The sequence below is a fragment of the Ambystoma mexicanum genome, chromosome 5q (assembly GCF_040938575.1).
Source record: "Ambystoma mexicanum isolate Mex_15411 chromosome 5q, UKY_AmexF1_1, whole genome shotgun sequence".
Taxonomy (NCBI): domain Eukaryota; kingdom Metazoa; phylum Chordata; class Amphibia; order Caudata; family Ambystomatidae; genus Ambystoma; species Ambystoma mexicanum.
In genome coordinates, this window is record NC_090933.1 from 905,970,843 (window position 1) to 905,990,990 (window position 20,148).

At 46.5% G+C, this 20,148-nt stretch overlaps 1 protein-coding gene across 2 annotated transcripts in view; it reads left to right on the top strand.

Annotated features, from left to right (window-relative positions):
• MATN2 (matrilin 2) overlaps nt 1-19,842 on the top strand; it is a 606,908-nt gene extending 587,066 nt beyond the window's left edge. For both annotated transcript variants that reach the window (XM_069621407.1, XM_069621408.1), the window contains exons 17-18: nt 7,500-7,597; nt 19,480-19,842. In XM_069621407.1, the coding sequence (XP_069477508.1) occupies nt 7,500-7,597; nt 19,480-19,530 (149 nt within the window). In that variant the 3' untranslated portion in view covers nt 19,531-19,842. The remainder of the gene's footprint in view (nt 1-7,499; nt 7,598-19,479) is intronic.
• Nucleotides 19,843-20,148: the final 306 nt, after the last annotated feature.

Below are 20,148 nucleotides of genomic sequence, written 5' to 3' on the forward strand. Positions count from 1 at the left end.
CATCTTGAGGACCGAGTGCATTGATGTATACATTGAAGTCTCAAACCCACCTGGACCATGGTGGTCCCAGGTTGCTATTGGCAGAGACGTTGAAAGCCTTGGCAGCTGTAAGGGTAGTGACTCACATGGTATCGGTGCAACCACCCTGGATGGAGATGCTTGGACAGTGGAGGAGATTTTGTCTTCTGACATGATGCAGCCAAAATGGTGTAGTGGGGCTACCACTATAGGTGAATATGACAAGGGTTGGCGTCAGTGAGTGATTAGGAGTAGAAGTCGTGCTCAAAATGGTTGCATTTGTAAACTGTTAATATGTGTGGGATACAACTCTTCACTCAGCAGCTTGAAAATAGACTCGTAGATAGCTGAATGTAGCGATCAAGATGCATGATGTAGTGTATTCACAGGGTGATGGACGTGCTGTCACGATAAACACTTTGTGACAACAGTCAGTGCGCGGAGCGGGAAAACGTTGTGTAGTACACAAGGGAAACAATCCTTGACGTACGAGAGCTAATGGCCTTCAGGCAGACAGGCAATTTAGGACAGTGGTGGGAGCCACGCTTTGATATCCTCAAGGCTTGTCGGGACAGCAGCAGGAGCCGGGCAGCAGTTTCAGACAGAACAGCGTATGCATAGTTCTTGGCAGTGCTGCCTCGGGAAGGAAAGGAAGAAGGATGCCCTATCACAGCGGGGCTTGCAGGATGGAGCGGCAGGGCCGAGACAACTATGCCGACATGAGTATTTAGACCCACCCGCTTATGCTCGAAAATGAAAATTACCACAATTGTTTCTCCAAGAATCCTTCTTAACCACATATTTTTGCTCTTCTAGTTGTTAGATTTATTTCCTACTGTTTTGGTTACAAGAGCTAAAATAATACTGTTTTATAGAGATGACTTGCCACAGGTGTGGGAATATGAGCAGCGTTCTCAGGTAGAGTTATCACCCATGGTCCATCAGGCTTCATGAAGTGTGCACTGGAATGGTGGACCTGACAGATCGCCGAACAACACCAACGGCGAGGACACCCCCAGGGAAGCAGTGGGCAAAGAGCAGTACTCTTGCAGGAACTGTGATTTCTCCTTGCTCATCGGCTTTATGTACACAGTCTTATTGAGATGGGAACGAATCACTCTCAGTGCTAGTGTGAGTATGGCCAGTATGTTATTATACAGGCACGCTCTATCCCAAAGGTGCCCAAAAATGTTTGAATTCCCGCCATTGGATGCTGCCACATTGTCTGTTTTCAGTAGCTCTGGTAGAAAATGGGTGGCCACCATTTTGCGTTTTTAGAAGCATGGCAGCCGTTGAAGACACTTCCTTCGCTTTCGGGTAGCAGGAGTAGTCACTGATTACATTTAACAGATGCTGTCTGTTTGGCAGCATGTAGAAGTCTGTGCTCACATTCTGCCACAGTCTGGCGATTAATTACTCGTGGTCTGCCATGAAAGACTTTTCTGTGCAGTGCGAGGTCTTTTCTAGGATGGGTTTCCACGTGCCATCTTTCAGAGAGAGAGCCTTTGGGAATGGAGTCTCGTACACGCGTTCTTCCATCTTCCTGGCCACTTCTGCCTGTCTTCTAGTCGCAGCTCTTGAATGGTGCAGCAAGAAATCGATGGAGCTGTCCCATCAAGAGCCAAAGAGGATGTCTAATTTGTATTCCTACTTTTGATATGATATGATATGACATGATAGGTTATTTATAACGTGGTAAATACCCAGAGGTTTCTAAGCACGGACCTGGGGATCGAACCCGTGGTGCTCTGTGTCATCATTCTTCCAAGGCGAGCACGTTGCCACTGAGCAATCCTCCCGAGACAAAGAGATCATTCCCCAATTATCAATGAAGGATGCAGTGGGATGCCCTTAAAGATGCAGGATTATCAGGTCATGATCAGTTTTCATGGTAAAGGGGCGCCCGTAAATATTAATATGGACAATCCATCATCCAATCTGAACAGCAATGGTCTCTTTTTCAATACAGGACTATTTAAAATAATTTGTCATTTATATAGTACTTTTTCCAAAGCTCTGTACATAGCATATTTACATACAATAATTAGCACCAACCAAAGATTGTACTAATTTATCCACCTCACTGGGTGAAAGGCTGAAGAGGCCTTAACCTGCAACCTGCAGATCACAGACAGATCTCAGTGGCTGAGCTATCTCACAAGCTTACATATCTGCTCTTTGGGTGATAGGACCTGGTGGCATATGTGTCCAGAAATATGATACCCTCATACTGTTTCTGGTCCAAGGCAGTCTCACTGTCAAAGGGTGTCAATAGTAATGTCTAACATGAGAGTGTCCTTATGTGATGCTGGAAAGGCCTTATGGAGGGACAGGGCCGCCTAGTCCTTGTCCTACAATTTCTTTGTGTGGGTTTTCTTTGTGTTCTGCCACTGAGGTCCAGCCAAGGCCTCTGGCAGTGCAGCTCTTCATTTTATTCCTTTGGGTGAACAACAACCATGGGATACCCTTATGGCACCCATGGGTGGGGGTACCCCGTATGTGTGTTTTTGGGAACTTGTGTGTTGGCCACAGAGCAGGGTATGGGCTGGTGGCAGCTACATGCTTACTTGGCAGTGGCTCTGAGTGTCCTCCATTTTTGGGAGACCAAGGCCAAGCCATAGGAATCAATGAATTCCTGCAGGAAGGCAAAATGGCCCCTCTGAGACCTGGGAAGCCCTTACTCTGTCCTTTCCTCCTGACTGGCTGTTGGCTGGAAATGCCATATATGGTTGTGAGGCTGCCTCCTGTCAGAATGGCTGGAGCCTTCCCAGGGTTGTGTGTTGTGGGTACATCCTAGGGGTGGGGCCTTTATGAATGGAGTCTGAAGTGAACTCCATTCTGTTTTGTGGGTGTCTGGTTTCTGTGTGTGACACAATGAATGAGACATCCCTGACTGAAGCTGACATGAATGCAGAGTAGTGTGCTGAAAGGCTGGGTACGTACCCCAATCCACATTCTTTGTTATGGGAGGAGTAAATGCCATGAATGCCTGTGAGCCTGATTGGCACTAACCACTTTTTCCTGCCGGAAAGTGTCCAGGGTCGCTGCGTACAGAGGAAGGTCCACCAGAAGCTAACGAAGATGTCCTGAGGGTCCGGACTTGGTGAGGGTCTGAGGTCTACTGCAGTGGTCAATGGCCAGGTCGCCAGAAGCAGTCCAGAGGTCTGTGCTGCATCTGCAGCACCGAAGAACCGAAAGTCGGAAAACCGCAATATTTCAAAACCTGACACCAAAAGTGACCTATTATACCCGTCACCGCCAGAAGTTATCAAAGGGTCCCAGGGGTCTTACTTTCATCTGCCAAGCCTTTAAGGAGCCCACAGCAAGTTGCATCTTCACAGGACTTCTGCAGTCAGAGAAATCGCTGACCAAAGGAGAGCACCTCAAAGAGCAAAACTGCTGCACTTCAGAAAGACTTTGGTTCCATTTTTATTCTTTCATTCAGCATCCCAGTGGCTCCTTCTTCCAAGGGGGGTCCATCCTCAGAGGCAATCGTCGAGTGAAACCAAGAAACTCTACCAATTCGCCTGCCAAGGCACCAAAGGTACTGTGACGAGGAAGAACATCTTCTAGCCTCATGAGTTGCTCAGGGGTCCCAGATTCGTCTTGGATTCTGTGCTCCTGTTACCACTCAGTTACTTTGGGGTGGTAGAACCTTTTAAAGAAAGCAGAAGGGTATTGAACATTATTGGACTGGTGTGCAAAATACAAGGTAATTTACTCCCTATCTTTTCCATTACAGGTTGCCCAGGTAGGGGGATCTTCACACAGAATTATATATCTAGCCTAAAGAAAGCATTATGCCACTGTTCACAACTAACCTGACTTTGTTCCCTATTCTATGCTGTTACACCTCACTTAAGAATTCACATGTCTATTTAAAACGGTCTGCAGTTAGTGCATCTATTACAGAATTTAAATATTTTGTGGAATCAAATAGAGAGTGTATATATTTGCCATTCTTTGAATAAGTATTTCCAAGTACAAAGTGTTATTATTTAAAAGTACATATATTCCTGAATCTTATTTTATATAAAGAAGCTGTGTTATCACCTAACATAGTGTGTGGACATTCCTTTGTGGGGGCTTTGGGGATTCACTGTACTTAAGAACCTGCCTGCATCACCTTATGGAAGCTTAAGCCTGGCTGCTTGTCCATTGCTACCAAATTTAGGGCCCTCGCTGGGGTGCTTTGTGCATTTACCCTACCATATACAGGGCAGTAGTACAGATACGACCCTCCAGTCTTTACACCGTGATTGTCTGAAAGGTATGCTGGTGAACATCTGTGCAGTAGCAGAATACTGCAGATGTTATGAGTTCTCAAAGGGATTCCATCAAGGTCCCTAAATTCTTGGATGAAATGGCTGCAGTAATGAAACAACCCACAAAAACTGCACATTTTAGATTGGGTCTGAGGAAGTTCTACCAGCTTCATGGCTTTCATCTTGTTGGAGTCTGCCAATACTCGATCTGCATCCGCCACCTATCCAAAGACCTCTGAGCGGTCCTTCATCACTTCACACGTCTTTTGATCAACATCAGAGAGTGGTCCATGATGTCTGCAACACCAGCCGCTGTCAGGTGTGGTGGGCAAGGGCAGTCTGCTGCCCAAACTGATTATGAAGACACCTGGCATATTTCTGTAATACGTCGACCACCAATGAGACAACAAACCTGATCACGTGTAGTGTTGCAGGTCAACGTGTGAAGAGGATGTGGTGCAATCTGATGGCCCGGGTCCCCACGCATTCAAGTCCAACTTTATGAGAGTACATGACTTCTTCAGATGTCATCAATGACTAGTGTCAGGTGGTGCTCTCTTTAGGTGACCTTGGTGGGCAGGTGCAAGTACTGATTGCTTTGGCTTTTGGGCAGCAGCTCTGGGGGAAAGCCCTGTGGTGGATTAGGTTCCCTTTGCAATGATGGCTGCTTCTCCAAGTGTTTTACCTCCTCCAGTGTTTATAGGCTGCAGTGTCATTGATGTACAAGCAGCCGTACCTCTCTGCCAATTACTCATGGTATTCAGTTATGGTGTGATAGGTGGGACCTGAAAAGCACACCCCCTGAAATTGACATGGCCACATGAAACAGATGATCTTTCATGTGATTGCTGAATTCCCGGAATGTGTATGAGAAGTTATAAGTGGGACAGGTATGAGGCTGGTCCCGATGGGAGGTCTGAACCCGAAGGGCCCTCCCCATGAACTCCCAGGCCAGATCTGTCGAGATGGTGGGTGCAGAACTGTGCAATTCCAGTCTGTAGATGTCAGACACGAGGCCTGGGTGCCTGTGCGACCCCCCACCCTGTCTCCTCGTGGGAGTATGATGCTTTGTGTCAGCAGTGTAAGAGTTATCTTTGCAGGGGTATCAATGGGGTCAGATGATATTCTGGCACGATAGATCGATACATTTGAGCACTTCCCAATACTCTTGTGGTGCTCATGATATTCTCTTATGGTCGCCAGATTCCTGAACGGTTGCGTGAAGTCATGGTGTAGATATGAGGGGTAGGTGGGGGTGTGGTCCTGGTTTAAGCTGATAGCCAACCTAATGGCCCTCCACATCACCTTCCAGTCCAGTTATGGGAGGTGGAGGTCCTGGCAGAGGATCAGTAGCCTAATAACCCTACCCATTAACTTCCAATCTGAGGTTTGTCGAGATTGCGCGCGTGTGTGTGTGGGGGCGCGCGTGCACACGTGCGTGTGTGTGCATGCGTGTGTGTTGTGGGGAAATGTGTAGTAAGCATCAGACAGGATATTGAAAGGATTTATTGATAAGGAACCTGTGAAGCCTCCTTAATCCAACACCAGTCACCAACTGCTGCCAACGCTCACTGAGGGAATCCTGGCTCCCCTTAAAATCGAGAGGTGGATAGGCCTAACAAAGAAATATACTGTAAAATGCCATCATGATGCCTACTACATGTCAAGTTGATAGGAAGTCCACTCGCAACAGTACGTGCCCTGTGGCTTACTGCAGGGCCCTCTGGGGGAGGCAGGTCAGCGGGGTGTCCAACAATAAACCATCTTTCGTGCTAGTAAGAATGTTTTCCCTACGACAATACCTTAAATAAGGGCTTTTGTTTGCACGCCTGTCCTGAATTTCATAGATCATATGTGTGCAGTTTGGCACGCCGCGCACCGACTTCCTGTTGATGCTGCAATCCACTACTCACACCCAGGTACTCTGTGACAATAATCACATCAAGGTTAACCACGCCTACCCCTCAAACAGGACATAGATGCATCGCCTCCTTCTCCACTCAGCCTCCACATACTTTTTCCAAACTCAGAAGCCCCCCACTCTTTGCTCTTCCTTTGCTCCCAATTCCCCCTCCACCTTCTTCTCCCCTCACCTACAACTCCCTGCACTACCCCATTCCTCTCCTTTTCTCTCCTTGCTGATGCCGATACTAATTCCCTCAAATCTACTCCTTCCTTTTGCCCTATCTCGCTGTCCTCATCTCTCTCTCTCTCTCTCTCTCTCTCTCTCTCTCTCTCTCTCCTCTCTCTCTCTCTCTCTCTCTCCTCTCTCTCTCTCTCTCTCTCTCTTTCCTAGCCCATTTAAACATGCAAGCATTATTCCCACCTTACAGAAGCCCTCCTTGGATCCTTCCTCTTCCGCTGGTATACAGCCAATCATTAATTATCACCATGTGCATTAAGGGGCCAACTTTTTAACTTATTAGGTCTCTCGCTCTCTCCTTGCTCAAAATGTCTTTATTTGGCTTTAATGACTGTTGTTCTGTGTGCACCACACCACATCATTCAAGTGTTCAGCATGAAAGAGATCACTACATCCGTTTACCCGGCGGCGATACATCTGATTGGGCGCGCGTGTTGCGCACGTTACCTGCTGCCCCTAGATTCCTTTGTTTCTATCCTGTTTTTAACCTCTCTTTGTGATTTATCCCAATAGTTGCTTATGTCTACACCTTGTAATTTACTGTCTACTTAATTTACTTGGACATCATTTATGCTTGATGATGGGCCTTGTTTATCACCATCTTTTTGCTCATTAGACCATAGAATCTCACATGACTGTAACTTAGGATTCTTCTTTACTGTATAGTACCCTGTATGCTATGCTTTCAATATGTCATGGAGCCTAAGTGATGCCCCAGGGCCAGGTGCGCTATAAAAATAAATAAAATACAAATAATAATGGCATTAAAGTGCTGGGGGGAAAGCCTCTAACAGGTGTTGTTGTCCCTTGGCCTGATTATGTATCCTCTGCTTTTCCCCAGGTGCATAACTCGGGTGCAAGTTATAACCCTCTGCCCCTGTGCTGTAATGCCGCACTGTTCTGCCCCGCCTGTCCTGCATGCCCAGCGATCATGGTTAATGCACAACATTGGCTGAACTTCAGGGCTGAGCGTGCAGAATCTTCTGCTCAGTGGTCCGCTCGTAGCTCATTCAGGAACTCGTGTTACTCATCCCACTAAATTCTCATCACAACCCTTCTCTCTCTTCTTCCAGAGAATCAGCTGGGAGCCAAAGATGATCGGTGCAGGTGTAAGAACATAATGGAGTCGCAGAATCATGCGAACGAGGACGTGCGCAAGCTCACCCAGCAGCATATCCTTTCAGAGGGCAGGCGTACTTGGAGCACATTTGCGTTTTTCCGATCTCTTCGCGCCACTTTTAGGGGAGGTTTGCCATTAGAAGGCATTGAGCAGTACTAAGACACGTGCTGGTTTCTAATGTTGGTAGAATATTTGGTCAAATAATGTTGCTATTGTAAATCCCAAACTCGTGTAACAAAAGTATGATCTGCCCCCAAAGAGGTTGTGTTGTGGCAGCTGAAGGGCACGGGAGATCACCAGGGATAGCGGGTTTTGGAATATAAGGTGACTGCTCAAAAGATGGACCTATGTTGCAAAGTGCCCAGGCTGAAGCAACCAAAATAAGTTTAGGTGAAGAGGAGTCCAGCTCTTTGCAAAGAAATGCCCCAATTCTAATCGAAATTCCATCAGCTATGGCTATGGGCGTGAATCACAATTAACAATGATAACGTGGGTGTAATAGGGAATGAGATTATAGTTGGGCTAGATCTTGTAATCTCTTCGCCAATGACATGAAGGGCTGGACAAACATGGGCAAGTACAACTCGAAACAACTGCATCTTAGGTTATTCGAGGACCCATCAACGTGTCCAGAAATTCATCCGGAGTAGTTCAAGGGTTACTCAGGAGTCAACTGCTGAGACCCGCCCCACCCGTGGCCCTATAGCACGCCAAACTACTCTGCTGGTGTCTTTCAAGCTCCTATAGGGCAGGGGAGCATATATTCTTTTCGTTCCATTTGAGCTGGAAACAGAACAAAGCGTTCACAATCTTAAGGGTGGGGAAGGCAGAGGGGCTCAACCATGGGGGGCAGTGGGAGAACGCCTGGTTAGTTCCCCCAAAAGTGACCCATGAATATTTGCAGATCACCCAGCTTTTTAATCAGTGGCCCGTGAATATTCACAACGTGCTTTTGGGGGATTTGCCAGGATTATCACATACACGCAAAGGAAATGATCTCATTATCTCGCAGTATTCAAACAGACAGTCACAGGGGATGCAACATTGAGAGCCAACAAAGCCTATTCATTTAGGCCTCAGGATGCATCAGGGATGCTCATTCTGCAGAATGAAACCAGATGAGGGAGTGATGGCAGCGCCAGGGTTGTCCAACTCCAGACATCGAGGGCGAGAAACCTGTCGAGTTTTCACCATATCCCTAATTAATATTTGACAGCAAAAATGTGCATACATTTAGAATCACAGTATGCAAATGTTTCTCATGAATATTAATGAGGGTATTCTGAAAATCCGACATGGATCCAGCCATCAAGGCTTGGAGTTGGACAACCCTGGATTAGGCAATCCAATAAGTGGACAGCAGTGGAGTCAGCAATGGAGGCAGTGGATAGTAAGAGTGATTTGTAGGTGACTCAGTGACTGAGGGAGTAGCAGCTGAGTCATTGAGTGAGGGAGTGCATGGTGCAGAGTAGGTAAATGAGACCATGAATAGCAGCTACGTTAGTGACAGAGGGAATGAATGGTGACTGGGTCAGTGGCTGAGAGAGTGAATGGGGCCGAGACAGGGTCAGGAAAAGAGAGTGTGGATGGCAGCCACGTTAGTGGAAGGGGGTGAGAAGCGGCTGGGTCAATAAATGAGCGCGTGAATAGCAGCTGTGTTAGCGGCTGAGGGAGTGAATAACCACTGAATCAGTGACTGAAGGAGTGAAGAATGGCTGAGTGAGGGGCAGGGGCCACTTTATAACAAAGTGGTATGGGTGGTGTTGCGTGTTCTTTCAAGGTCTTCATGCGGTCTACAGGATGGTTTAAAGATGAAGGATAGCATATGAGGTGATAGCATATACAACATTTTAGAGGTCCCTGTAAACTGTGGACTTCTCATGTCTTTAAGGAGTGCCTTCCAAAGGGTAGGATATACCAATGAGCTCTCCTCCAAGCCACAGGGACAAATTAGCCACATTAGGGCTAGGGACAATTCATTAGAAAAGGGCAGTTCATTGCCTCACTGTACCGATCAACAATCATTTTGAAGATACTGGATTTATTTATTTATTTATATTTAATTGTTTTCTTATAACATGCCTAACACCGTACTTGAGTTCGGTTTTTAAGAGCGGATCCAGGATTCAAACCCATGTTGAAATCTGGCAGGCAGTCCGCTGTGGTTTACAAAAAGCTAATAGCATAACATACTGAAGATTCACCTGGCAAGAGAGGGATCACTTTGCAAACCCTAAGGAAATGCCGGGCATCTGTTCAGAAGGGACTGGCGGGAGGCAGAATGACAGCCCAGGTTATTCTTCCCACATCCTAATGAGATGCTGGCGGAGGCGCTTTTGGGATCCCCATAGAAGCCTCAATACCAGGTATAGAGAAAAATAGTGAGTTAGCAGACGGCGGAAAAAACACCACCAAAGGACTGCTCGTTTGTCTGTCCGTCAACATAGCCACATGTTCCACTACATGGATAGCACAGGCTTAAGGCCTTTAATGCCAACATATAACATGTCCCGCTCCATGGGTAGCACGGGCTTAAGGCCTTTAATGCCCACGTATAACATGTTCCACTGCATAAGTAGCATGGGCGTAAAGCCTTTAATCCCTACGTATAACATGTTCCACTGCATGGGTAGTATGGCCATAAAGCCTTTAATCCCTACGTATAACATGTTCCACTGCATGGGTAGCACAGGCTTAAAGCCTTTAATGCCCACGTATAACATGTTTCACTGCATGGGTAGCACGGGCTTAAAGACTTTAACGCCCACGTATAACATGTTCCACTGCATGGGTAGCACAGGCTTAAAGCCTTTAATGCCCACGTATAACATGTTTCACTGCATGGGTAGCACGGGCTTAAAGACTTTAACGCCCACGTATAACATGTTCCACTGCATGGGTAGCACAGGCTTAAAGCCTTTAACGCCCACGTATAACATGTTTCACTGCATGGGTAGCACGGGCTTAAAGACTTTAATGCCCACGTATAACATGTTCCACTGCATGGGTAGCACGGGCTTAAAGCCTTTAATGCCCACCTATAACATGTTTCACTGCATGGGTAGCACGGGCTTAAAGCCTTTAATGCCTACGTATAACATGTTCCACTGCATGGATAGCACAGGCTTAAGGCCTTTAATGCCCACGTATAACATGTTCCACTGCATAAGTAGCATGGGCGTAAAGCCTTTAATGCCCACGTATAACATGTTTCACTGCATGGGTAGCACAGGTTTAAAGCCTTTAATGCCCACGTATAACATGTTCCACTGCATAAGTAGCATGGGCGTAAAGCCTTTAATGCCCACGTATAACATGTTTCACTGCATGGGTAGCACGGGCTTAAAGACTTTAATGCCCACGTATAACATGTCCCACTGCATGGGTAGCACTGGCTTAAGGCCTTTAATGCCCACGTACAACATGTTTCACTGCATGGGTAGCACAAGCTTAAAGCCTTTAATGCCCAGGTATAACAGGCTTCACTGCATGGGTAGCACAAGCTTAAAGCCTTTAATGCCCAGGTATAACTAGGGGCCCTTGGGATCAGAAATGATTAGTATTGTTTTTGTTTCTTGACAACAAACCTGGATCAAGATCCACAGAAATGTTATCCTTTGTTTTGCTTTCACATTGCCCAGATGATCCCTTTGGTGGCTGGAAGCTGGACCCATCATCCCACAGTGCCCATATGGATACAGCCAATAACTGACCTTGTATCCCGGGCTTTCTGAGCAGCCACTACATTCCAGGATGGGAATCATAAGTTCACTGCACGACCACATGAACAATGGGTGACTATTTGTGGAAAACTCTGAATCCACACGTTTTTAGGGAGATTTAGAGCTTGCCAAATCTCCTGAGACTTTGGGGATTCTCCCTGATAAATTCATTGGAAGAATCTATTAGGATACAAAGGGCAGAGGCTGCAGCAGTTGTACTGTGTTCTGGGGAGTGAAAGCTGTTGTACTGTGTTCTGGGGAGTGAAAGCTGTTGTGCAGGTGCAGTGCAGCGACACGGATTTCTGGTACCAGTAGTCAGAGGGAAATTTGAATAGGTCCATGTAAACATGTTGGCATGAATATTTGTAAGCATATTGTGAGGAGCGATTTGCATGGATATTGGGAAAAGACTATGCGATGTATCAGAGCCTCATGCAGTTGAACACTGAATATATTTGCAAGAAGGAAAAGGGCCTTTTCTGCCACATGGGCAGGCCGCGGATTTGATAGGAACGCAAGCGAGAGCGATATCTTTCAGAACACCAGTCATTCAGGCAATAGGTGATAGTGATGGCAAAACATGAAGGCCAGTCATGCGGGAGCGGAAACAGCGCAACAGACCTATGCAGAACACTGATTGGATAGAATGTGCCAGAGAAACAGGCACCTTCCGCCCGATGGATAGCCTTGCGCTGTGTGATTGTACTCAGCTAGAAAGGCCTCTTCGAATACATTTTAGCCGACAGGATGTCTTCCTGCTGAAGCAGTTCCACAGGCATGGAAGTCACATGAGTTGTAATGTTGACTGGCTGCATGCTGTGGCCTTGTCTGAATCGCGTGTGTTACTGTTTAATACGCAAGCACAGGGAGCATGTTGGACAGCACCTGCACAACTGTCACGACCATATTGACATGGGTAACCTAGCTGGCGGCAGCAGTGGTTACTATATTGAATGTATATGCTACCGCGACTTCATGAGAAATAACCCTACAGACAGCGCAACAGCCGCCTCTGGTAACGTTATCGGGTCTGGTGCAATCGTGATTGAGAGGGCGTCGTACATGCACAGGGACACAGATCTGGTAAGGTGACAATCAAGGGGCGGGCCACTGAAAATGGAGCAGCGGAATAATTACTTGCGGAAAAGCTCCCTGCAGCCCAGACACACATCCAACCCAGTCTCATCTAAGAAAACCTTCAAAAAGTCTGAGGAGGATAGCTCAGGGACAACCTGCTTGCCTTGGAAGCAAGACGACACAGAGCAACACAGGTTCGATCCACAGGTCCGCGCTTAGAAACCTCTGGGTATAAATAACCTATCATATCATATCAAGACCACTCCGGTGGTGATGGGCGTAGTATGAATGTTTGTTTTACAATAATAGAACAAGGAACCAGTTGTAGGGTATCTTCCTCCACCTGCAGCAAGGCGTCCAGATCTCCATGGCACCATTCAGCCCCACAGACACAAAGCAGGGAAGAAGGTTAGATGCCAGGGTCACAGCAAGAGACTTCAGAGAGGACCACTGTTAAGTCCAGAAAGCATTCTGTCTCTACACCAGTTTCAGGGGTGCCGCAACGCCATGCTGCTACACACAGACAAGGGTACGGCCCATCCCAAGAAGCCAATCTAACAGGGAGAACTTCATGCAAGGAGACATCTTGCTCCTCACGCTGATCTTTAGAAAACGATTGGCCTGGAATTAAGAGGAACATAGGCACCTCATCTCTGCTGAAGCTTCGTAGCCTGTGGTGCTTTGGAATTAACCCGAGGGACAGATCTGCCAGGAGCAGCTCCCGCATGTTCAAATAGGACAGCAATTGCTGAATCGGCCCGAATATCCCAAGCAGCTCCACAAGTATTTGCCGGTCCATTTCAAGGAGATTTGCCTCAGGCGAGACAAGACATGCAGTAGAATAGCTTAAGCTATGCCAGACATGCAGCAGAGTAGCTTAGGCTATGCCAGACATGCAGCAAAGCAGTTTAAGCTATGCCAGATATGCATCAGAATAGCCTAAACTATGCCAGGCATGCAGCAGAGTAGCTTAAATTAGGCCAGGCATGCAGCAGAGTAGCTTAGGCTATGCCGGACATGCAGCAGAGTAGCTTAGGGTATGCCAGACATGCAGCAGGGTAGCTTAGGCTATGCCAGACATGCAGCAGAATAGCTTAGGCTATGCTAGACATGCATCAGAGCAGCTTAAGCTATGCCAGATATGCAGCAGAATAGCTTAAGATATGCCAGGCATGCAGCAGAGTAGCTTAGGCTATGCCAGGCATGCAACAGAGCAGCTTAAACTATGCCAGGCATGCAGCAGAGTAGGTTAAGATATGCCAGGCATGCAGAAGAGTAGTTTAAGCTATGCCAGAGTTACCCAGTTAGTAGTTGCCAACAATACATTACACATGCATCATACCAAGTAAATGCAAGCAACTGCAAAATAAAACAGAAGACTGGAAATGACAGTCTGCATCAACTACGTGATCTTGTGTTAAAAAGCTTCATTGTTGTCCTTGTCTAAAGGACAATGGGTTCCAAGTTGCTCTGATGTGAGGGAGGACCAGTGCGCCAGCCCTTCTGCTCGCTCACGGCATCACAACTAATTGGAAGGAAGCTCTCCTAGACATCCCTCTGCCTCTGACATCTCAGCAGAGCTTGGAAGAATTGAGAGCTGGGGTGGTCAATTCCATCTCATTCATGAACGACCACAAACGATGTAAATGGGAACGAGAAAGATCGAAATAAAGGCCATCACCCTTGCCGGGTCAGCAGGTGAAATCGTGTGTGTGATCATGAAAGAAGCTCTCGATTCCACCAACAAAAAGGTAGGAAGACGTTTATAACAATGTTCAAGCTGCACAAGCATCAAATCCTTCACTTGGCCACTGGTGCAAGCACGTAGCCGAGTAAACAGGCCAAATGTACTGAATACCATTCATATTGACGGCCTTGGGGAATCTGGTAGATCCATCACCAGGGAAGACTAAAATGTTTCTGGATTTATGTCATAATGATCAACAGTGTTCACTCATTGACAATGGTTATCTACCACCCAATTCTCAGCTAAAGCAGCAGGCAGTCATTGTTTGTGCTCTATTGCGACGTTGATCCCCCATTGGTCAACTATGTGCCAGCTGGAGAGTATGCACGGTTGCGTGCCCCGGGGCAGCGCACACTGATTGCCCTACGGAGGCCCATGTGGATATTTGCTTCATTGTCCCATTCGACTGGCATAAGAGTAGCTTACACTGGCCCAAGGACAGAGAAATATAATCTGTAAGGTTCCCGCAGAACCAGTTCCTAAAGTATCCCCCAATAAGGAGTATGTAGATGTCAAGCGTGGTCCTTAATGCTGCAGCACGCACATCACACAGCAGTACTGCAGCAAGGGAGATGTGGGCCCCGGGGTGCACTTCATTCCAGTTCTTCCATAAGTGCAAAGAGCGCTGTCTTGCTAGGATGAGGACTGTTAGGCGGATGCATAGTTGGGCGGCTAGGCTCTCAGCCTGGCCTATGCGCTCAGTCCACGCAGGGCATCATCAGCCTTTCATGGTCACAAGGTGTCTGTTCACCTTTCCTCCAGCTGGCCTTATGCAGGGCAGGTAGGAGCGCCCACGTGCAGGGTGACCTCTGAGGTGCTACTGGGAGACCTGAACATCAAGCCTCAAATACCTGTGGACGTTGAATATAGGCTGCGAGTTGGGCAAAGTTAAGAGGCTAGTCATGGGGGGGGGGGGAGAATGGCCACTTTAAGTTACTGGAATTCGAGGGACTTTTAATTTTAGTTGACACATTGACTAAATAGTGATCAGGGAAGTGCAGTCCACCCGCAGTGACCGCAAGGCACAGACTCGCAATTGCAAAAGTGGGCTCCCAAGGTGACACTTGTGAACTTCTGACCTGGAAAGAAAACCACCCAAACAAACAGAACTGCTCACTAATATTGTATAAGTGACCAAACTTATTTATCTGCTCGATAGAAATTAGGTCTGTAAATTGTTGCATAAACTGTCACGTAGGTACTTATGCCTCACATACTGCAATCAGACAGAATCCTACCATGTTTGATGGAGTCATCCAGACCGCTGTCATTTCCAAAGATGGAGACGCTGAGCATTGCATATCATCACCTCTCACATCATGCTTGCGCGATGATGTTAAAACGGAAGCCTCGTCAAAATGGGAGAAACAAACCAATGGAGACTGTATATATGGATTGTATGTGGTGTTGGACAAGGTGATGTGCAGAGCTCGGCAGAGGACACTCACTTGGCGCAGCATGAAATACTGCACATCAATTACTCAGGCCTTCACCCCTTGAACACTAGGGCCATCCCAAAGCCAGGCTCCGAAGGAAACATACATTTTCTAAAAGTGGGATATTTTCTGCATTTAAACATGCTTAATTGCATACTTTATATAAGGTAGATGCTGCCTAGTAGATGATCATTTTTACAGGTTTCCTTCACGGATTAGGAGCTGGGCAGCACAGCGCAAATATTAAGAGATTGAATGTGACCTTGGTCTTTCGTTGGAGCACAGGTGCTTTTGTATTGTTTTTCTCCCCGGGCAGTGTTCGTCGAGACTCAGATATGGCCGTCTGTCCAGTTTGCAGCTTTGTCCGGGACAGGTGCCTGCGGCGGCCATGGCAAAGGTTGAGAGCCTTTACTATGTCACTCTGATCACTGGTCCGCTATGGTGTGTGAAATTGTTCGTAGCAATATGGAGAGAATAGTCTCTTGCCACTTGTTGGCCATGAAGACTATGCCCAAATTATGTGTTTGCCAGTATTGAAAATGCCACCAAATTGAATGGCCATTACTGGCAGTGGTAATGGTAATTCACAGGCTGATTACGGGTATTGGTTACCAGTGGCGGTCTTGCCGAATGTGGAAAATAGGCCTTCGCCATTATGGCCACTGTGAGTGGAGGTAGCACCTCCAAACACAAGCTCATTTCATTTCCCTATGAGCTTCAAACCCTTTAATTAGGAGGGGAAGAAAAGCAGGTCCTATTCAGAAAGCCCTAAGCTTTCTTCTTACAATAATGAATATTTATTATGGATATTTTTGTTTTTTTATTGATGGCCTAAATTTAGCTATTTGTGTTTCTGGGGTACTATCCAGTATCTTAAATAGGTCCAGGTCATGGAAAGCCCACTGCGCTTTAGCGCGTTCCTCAGAGACTCTCAGGGTGTTACTGCGCTTTAGCTCCTTGCTCAGAGACTCTCAGGGTGTAACTGCGCTTTAGCGCCTTCCTCAGAGACTCTCAGGGTGTCACTGCGCTTTAGCGCCTTCCTCAGAGACTCTCAGGGGGTCACTGCACTTCAGCGCGTTGCTCAGAGACTCTCAGGGTGTTACTGCGCTTTAGCTCCTTGCTCAGAGACTCTCAGGGTGTAACTGCGCTTTAGCGCCTTCCTCAGAGACTCAGGGAGTCACTGTGCTTTAGCGCCTTCCTCAGAGACTCTCAGAGCGTTGCAGAATGCAGGATAAGTATTTATTCAGTATTGTTTCAATATCTGCTATCATGGCATGTGCACGTAATAAACAGAAATTGATCAGCCATCCATTATGTTTTCCAAAATAAGGGCTGCTCACAGCAAATCTTGAGACTTGCTTGTGTCAGAAGAATCTGTACTCCTAAAGAAAATGGCATTGAGGTGCAGCGTGAGAAAGGAAATAGTGCTGAAGGACCCCGCGAGCAGGCACTAAAGGCCCTCACCCAGAGTGCAGTGAATGGTCTTCTGGAGCCCGCCTTAACCATTTCCTGCTCTGCAGGTTATTTTGTAGTGCTTCTATAATAAGCTGTCCAAAGCGCTTCAAATAATTAGTGAAAGCAACACTAACGGCTGATATGAAAATTAGAACAAATAGTCAAGAAAATAATACCAAGAAAGTCGTTTTAAAAAACGGAGGCAAAAAGAGGCCTGTGTAGATTATGCAACGAACCATCAGGTGGAGAATAACATAATTACATTTTCACAAAAACGATGCCTCTGTGATACCTTGCTAGCCAGAGGAGCTGGCACGGAAAGAGACTTTTCCTGGCAGAATAGTCAAAAGCTTTTAGACACCATAAAGCACTTTAGTTAAATTGAGTATCAAGTTCCATAGGAAACCCACAAATTGAATTGCTAATAACTTCGCCAACAAAAAGCATTTTACGAACACCCTTCCCCCACCCCTCCCTTGCCAGGCAAGATTGGTTAAAAAATGTATTTAATGTAAGTAATTAAGAAAGCAAAGAAGCACTATTTTCGGCCTACTCGCATTCATTTCCCCATAGAGAAAAAGTACAAATTACTACACAGCGAAAATCGCTGGACGGAATTGGACCAGGTACAAAACTATTTGGGCACGAAGCATTGACTCGATTTCCAGGAGGGTCTGGGGTTATTCTGTCCAGTAGTTGTTAAAAGTTAAAATATTCGACTTATAAGGGAGTCCCCCCTTCTCCCAAAATGATGTGTCCCACAATCCATCAGCGAGACTTCTCAGAAATGAACAAGGCCATTTTATTTTTTATTCATTGAGATAGATAATAGGGGCTATAACTGATATAACTGGGGTTAGCCGAAAGCAAAAACTGGAAAAAATGCTGTTTGGAACAGGAAAAGGATTAAATGGCATGAGGCTAGAGGTGGGGAGGGTAAAGGGGACATCATGAGAAATTTAGCAGTTGGGGCGGGTGGCTGGGTACAAAGTTCAGAGTGCAAACATTTTCACATAACCCTGGTTATCCCCAGTATAACCACAATAATAGTAAATGCGATTGGGAATGAAAGTGTCTCACACGAAAATAACTGGGGGTTTTGCAGGCATTTGCGGGAAAACAGGGTGTGGACCAAGGATTTGGGTATTGGGTTACATTAAGGAACCGAATGGTGCAACATGGAAAGTGTACACGTGCCAAGGGCCATGGCTAGTGGGCCCCAACAGAATCTATTGGGGCAACATGTCAAAGGGTACAGTATGGAAAGTGACAACGGTCAAAGGCCATGGCTAGTGTGTCCAAAAGAAACGTAGTGGTGTAAAGAGGAAACAGCCAAAGGCCATGGCTAGTGTGTCCAAAGGAAACTTAGCTGTGTGGCCATGGCCAGTATTTGTCCATGGCCAATGGGCCAGCTTAGGAAACCTATTCGAGCAATATGTAGCGTGGCCACGGCTGAAGGCCGTGTTCACTACCCATGGACAAAGGCCATGGCTAGTGGGACCGGAAGAATGCTATTGGGGTAACATGTAAAGGGGCCATGGCTGAAGGCCTGGGCCAATGCTCAAAGGCCGTGCTCACTGACCAGGGCCAAAAGCCCTGGCTAGTGGGCTTGAAAGACATGTTTACTGGCCAAGGCCAAAGGCCGTGGCCACCTTGTGTGTCCAAGAGAAACACATTGGGGCAACATGTACAGTGGACAAAGGACCTAGCTAATAGCCTAGCAGTGTTTTTAAATATACAGTGGGCATGGCCGAAGACTCTGCTCACTGGACAGGGCCGAAGAGCTGGGCTAGTGGGCCTGAAAGACATGTCTATGTCCTTTGGCCATGGCCACCTAGTGGATCCAAAAGAAACATATTGGGGGAACATATACAGTGGACATGGCTAAAGGCTGTGGCCACTCAACAATGGCTAGTAGCCTGTAAAAAAACTATAGTAAAGCAAGCCCATTAAATTCACTAAGAAAACCTTAGTTAAGATGCAGTTAAGTTTTGCAGATTTAACGAAGCAAAACCCTTGAAATTCAGCAGATGCGCGAAGTCATGACCAGCGAAACACGGTGCTCTCCTGTTGATGTCCCCCGTAATGCTATGTCCCCATAATGTGATTTTGTATGTCATTGGGAATCACTTCTCTTATAATATGTATGTGCTCATGGGCTTTGCAAAGGGAACGTGCAGAGTTAAGCTGGTCATGACTTCCCACATTCGCTGAATTTCATGGGTTTTGTTGTGTTAAATCTGCACAACTGCACTGCACCGTAAATAACTGTTTTTTCAGTGAATCTAGGATATCCATGAGAGTAGGGTGCAGGCAAACCTCCCTGGGAATGCCTCTATGTAGCACAACTCACCATATCCCCAGAAAAGTAAACTAAAGGAATGTCGATGAAATCTGGCAAAAATATCTGGCAGGGAAATGTCCAAATGCACATAATTTTTATTACTGTAAACACATGAATATGTGCTCCGATCAATTTCCCTTAACCTACAGTCACTGGAAGAGATCACGAGGCGGATGGAAGCCTTGGAAAATCGTGTTAGATGAAGACAACAGAGGATCTTCTGAGAGATCTAAATATTTATACCACCGACACCGACGAGCTTCTACTGCTCTGGGCGAGGATGAAAAACAATGTCTTTTGTGAATTCACAATCACCAAATAACTGAATGTATTTAATTTGATTAAAAGGGAAATAAGTTAATGTGACCTATGCAACAAGACATTTAGAGAGAGATGTTATCAGGACCAATATGAACATTGTAAAGTGTAAGAATATGTACCGCATTTTTTAACCGTTTTTGAAACCTCTTATTAAAACCACTTGGAGAACAATGCTCCAATTTTTCACAAAACAACTGTAAATTAATTATTTATAGCCGTGTACTTAAATATCAGGCCTTGTCTGGAATCCAAGAGGATAAGCACAATCAGGACTGCTTCGGCAGGTTGTGCTGTTCCGGCGGGATAATCGTCGCTCTGCGCACGAGCCAGCGTCAGTCACAGGAATCCTAGCGGACCCCAGTTTTCCCGCTCCTCAGACCGGTTCATGCAGTGAATTCCTATGGATCCCTGGCATTGGCACAGTGAAGATCAGTAATCGCAACGGCCAAGAAGAAACTGGGTATGCTCACATCATAATTCATCCCTCTTGCCTGGGCCTG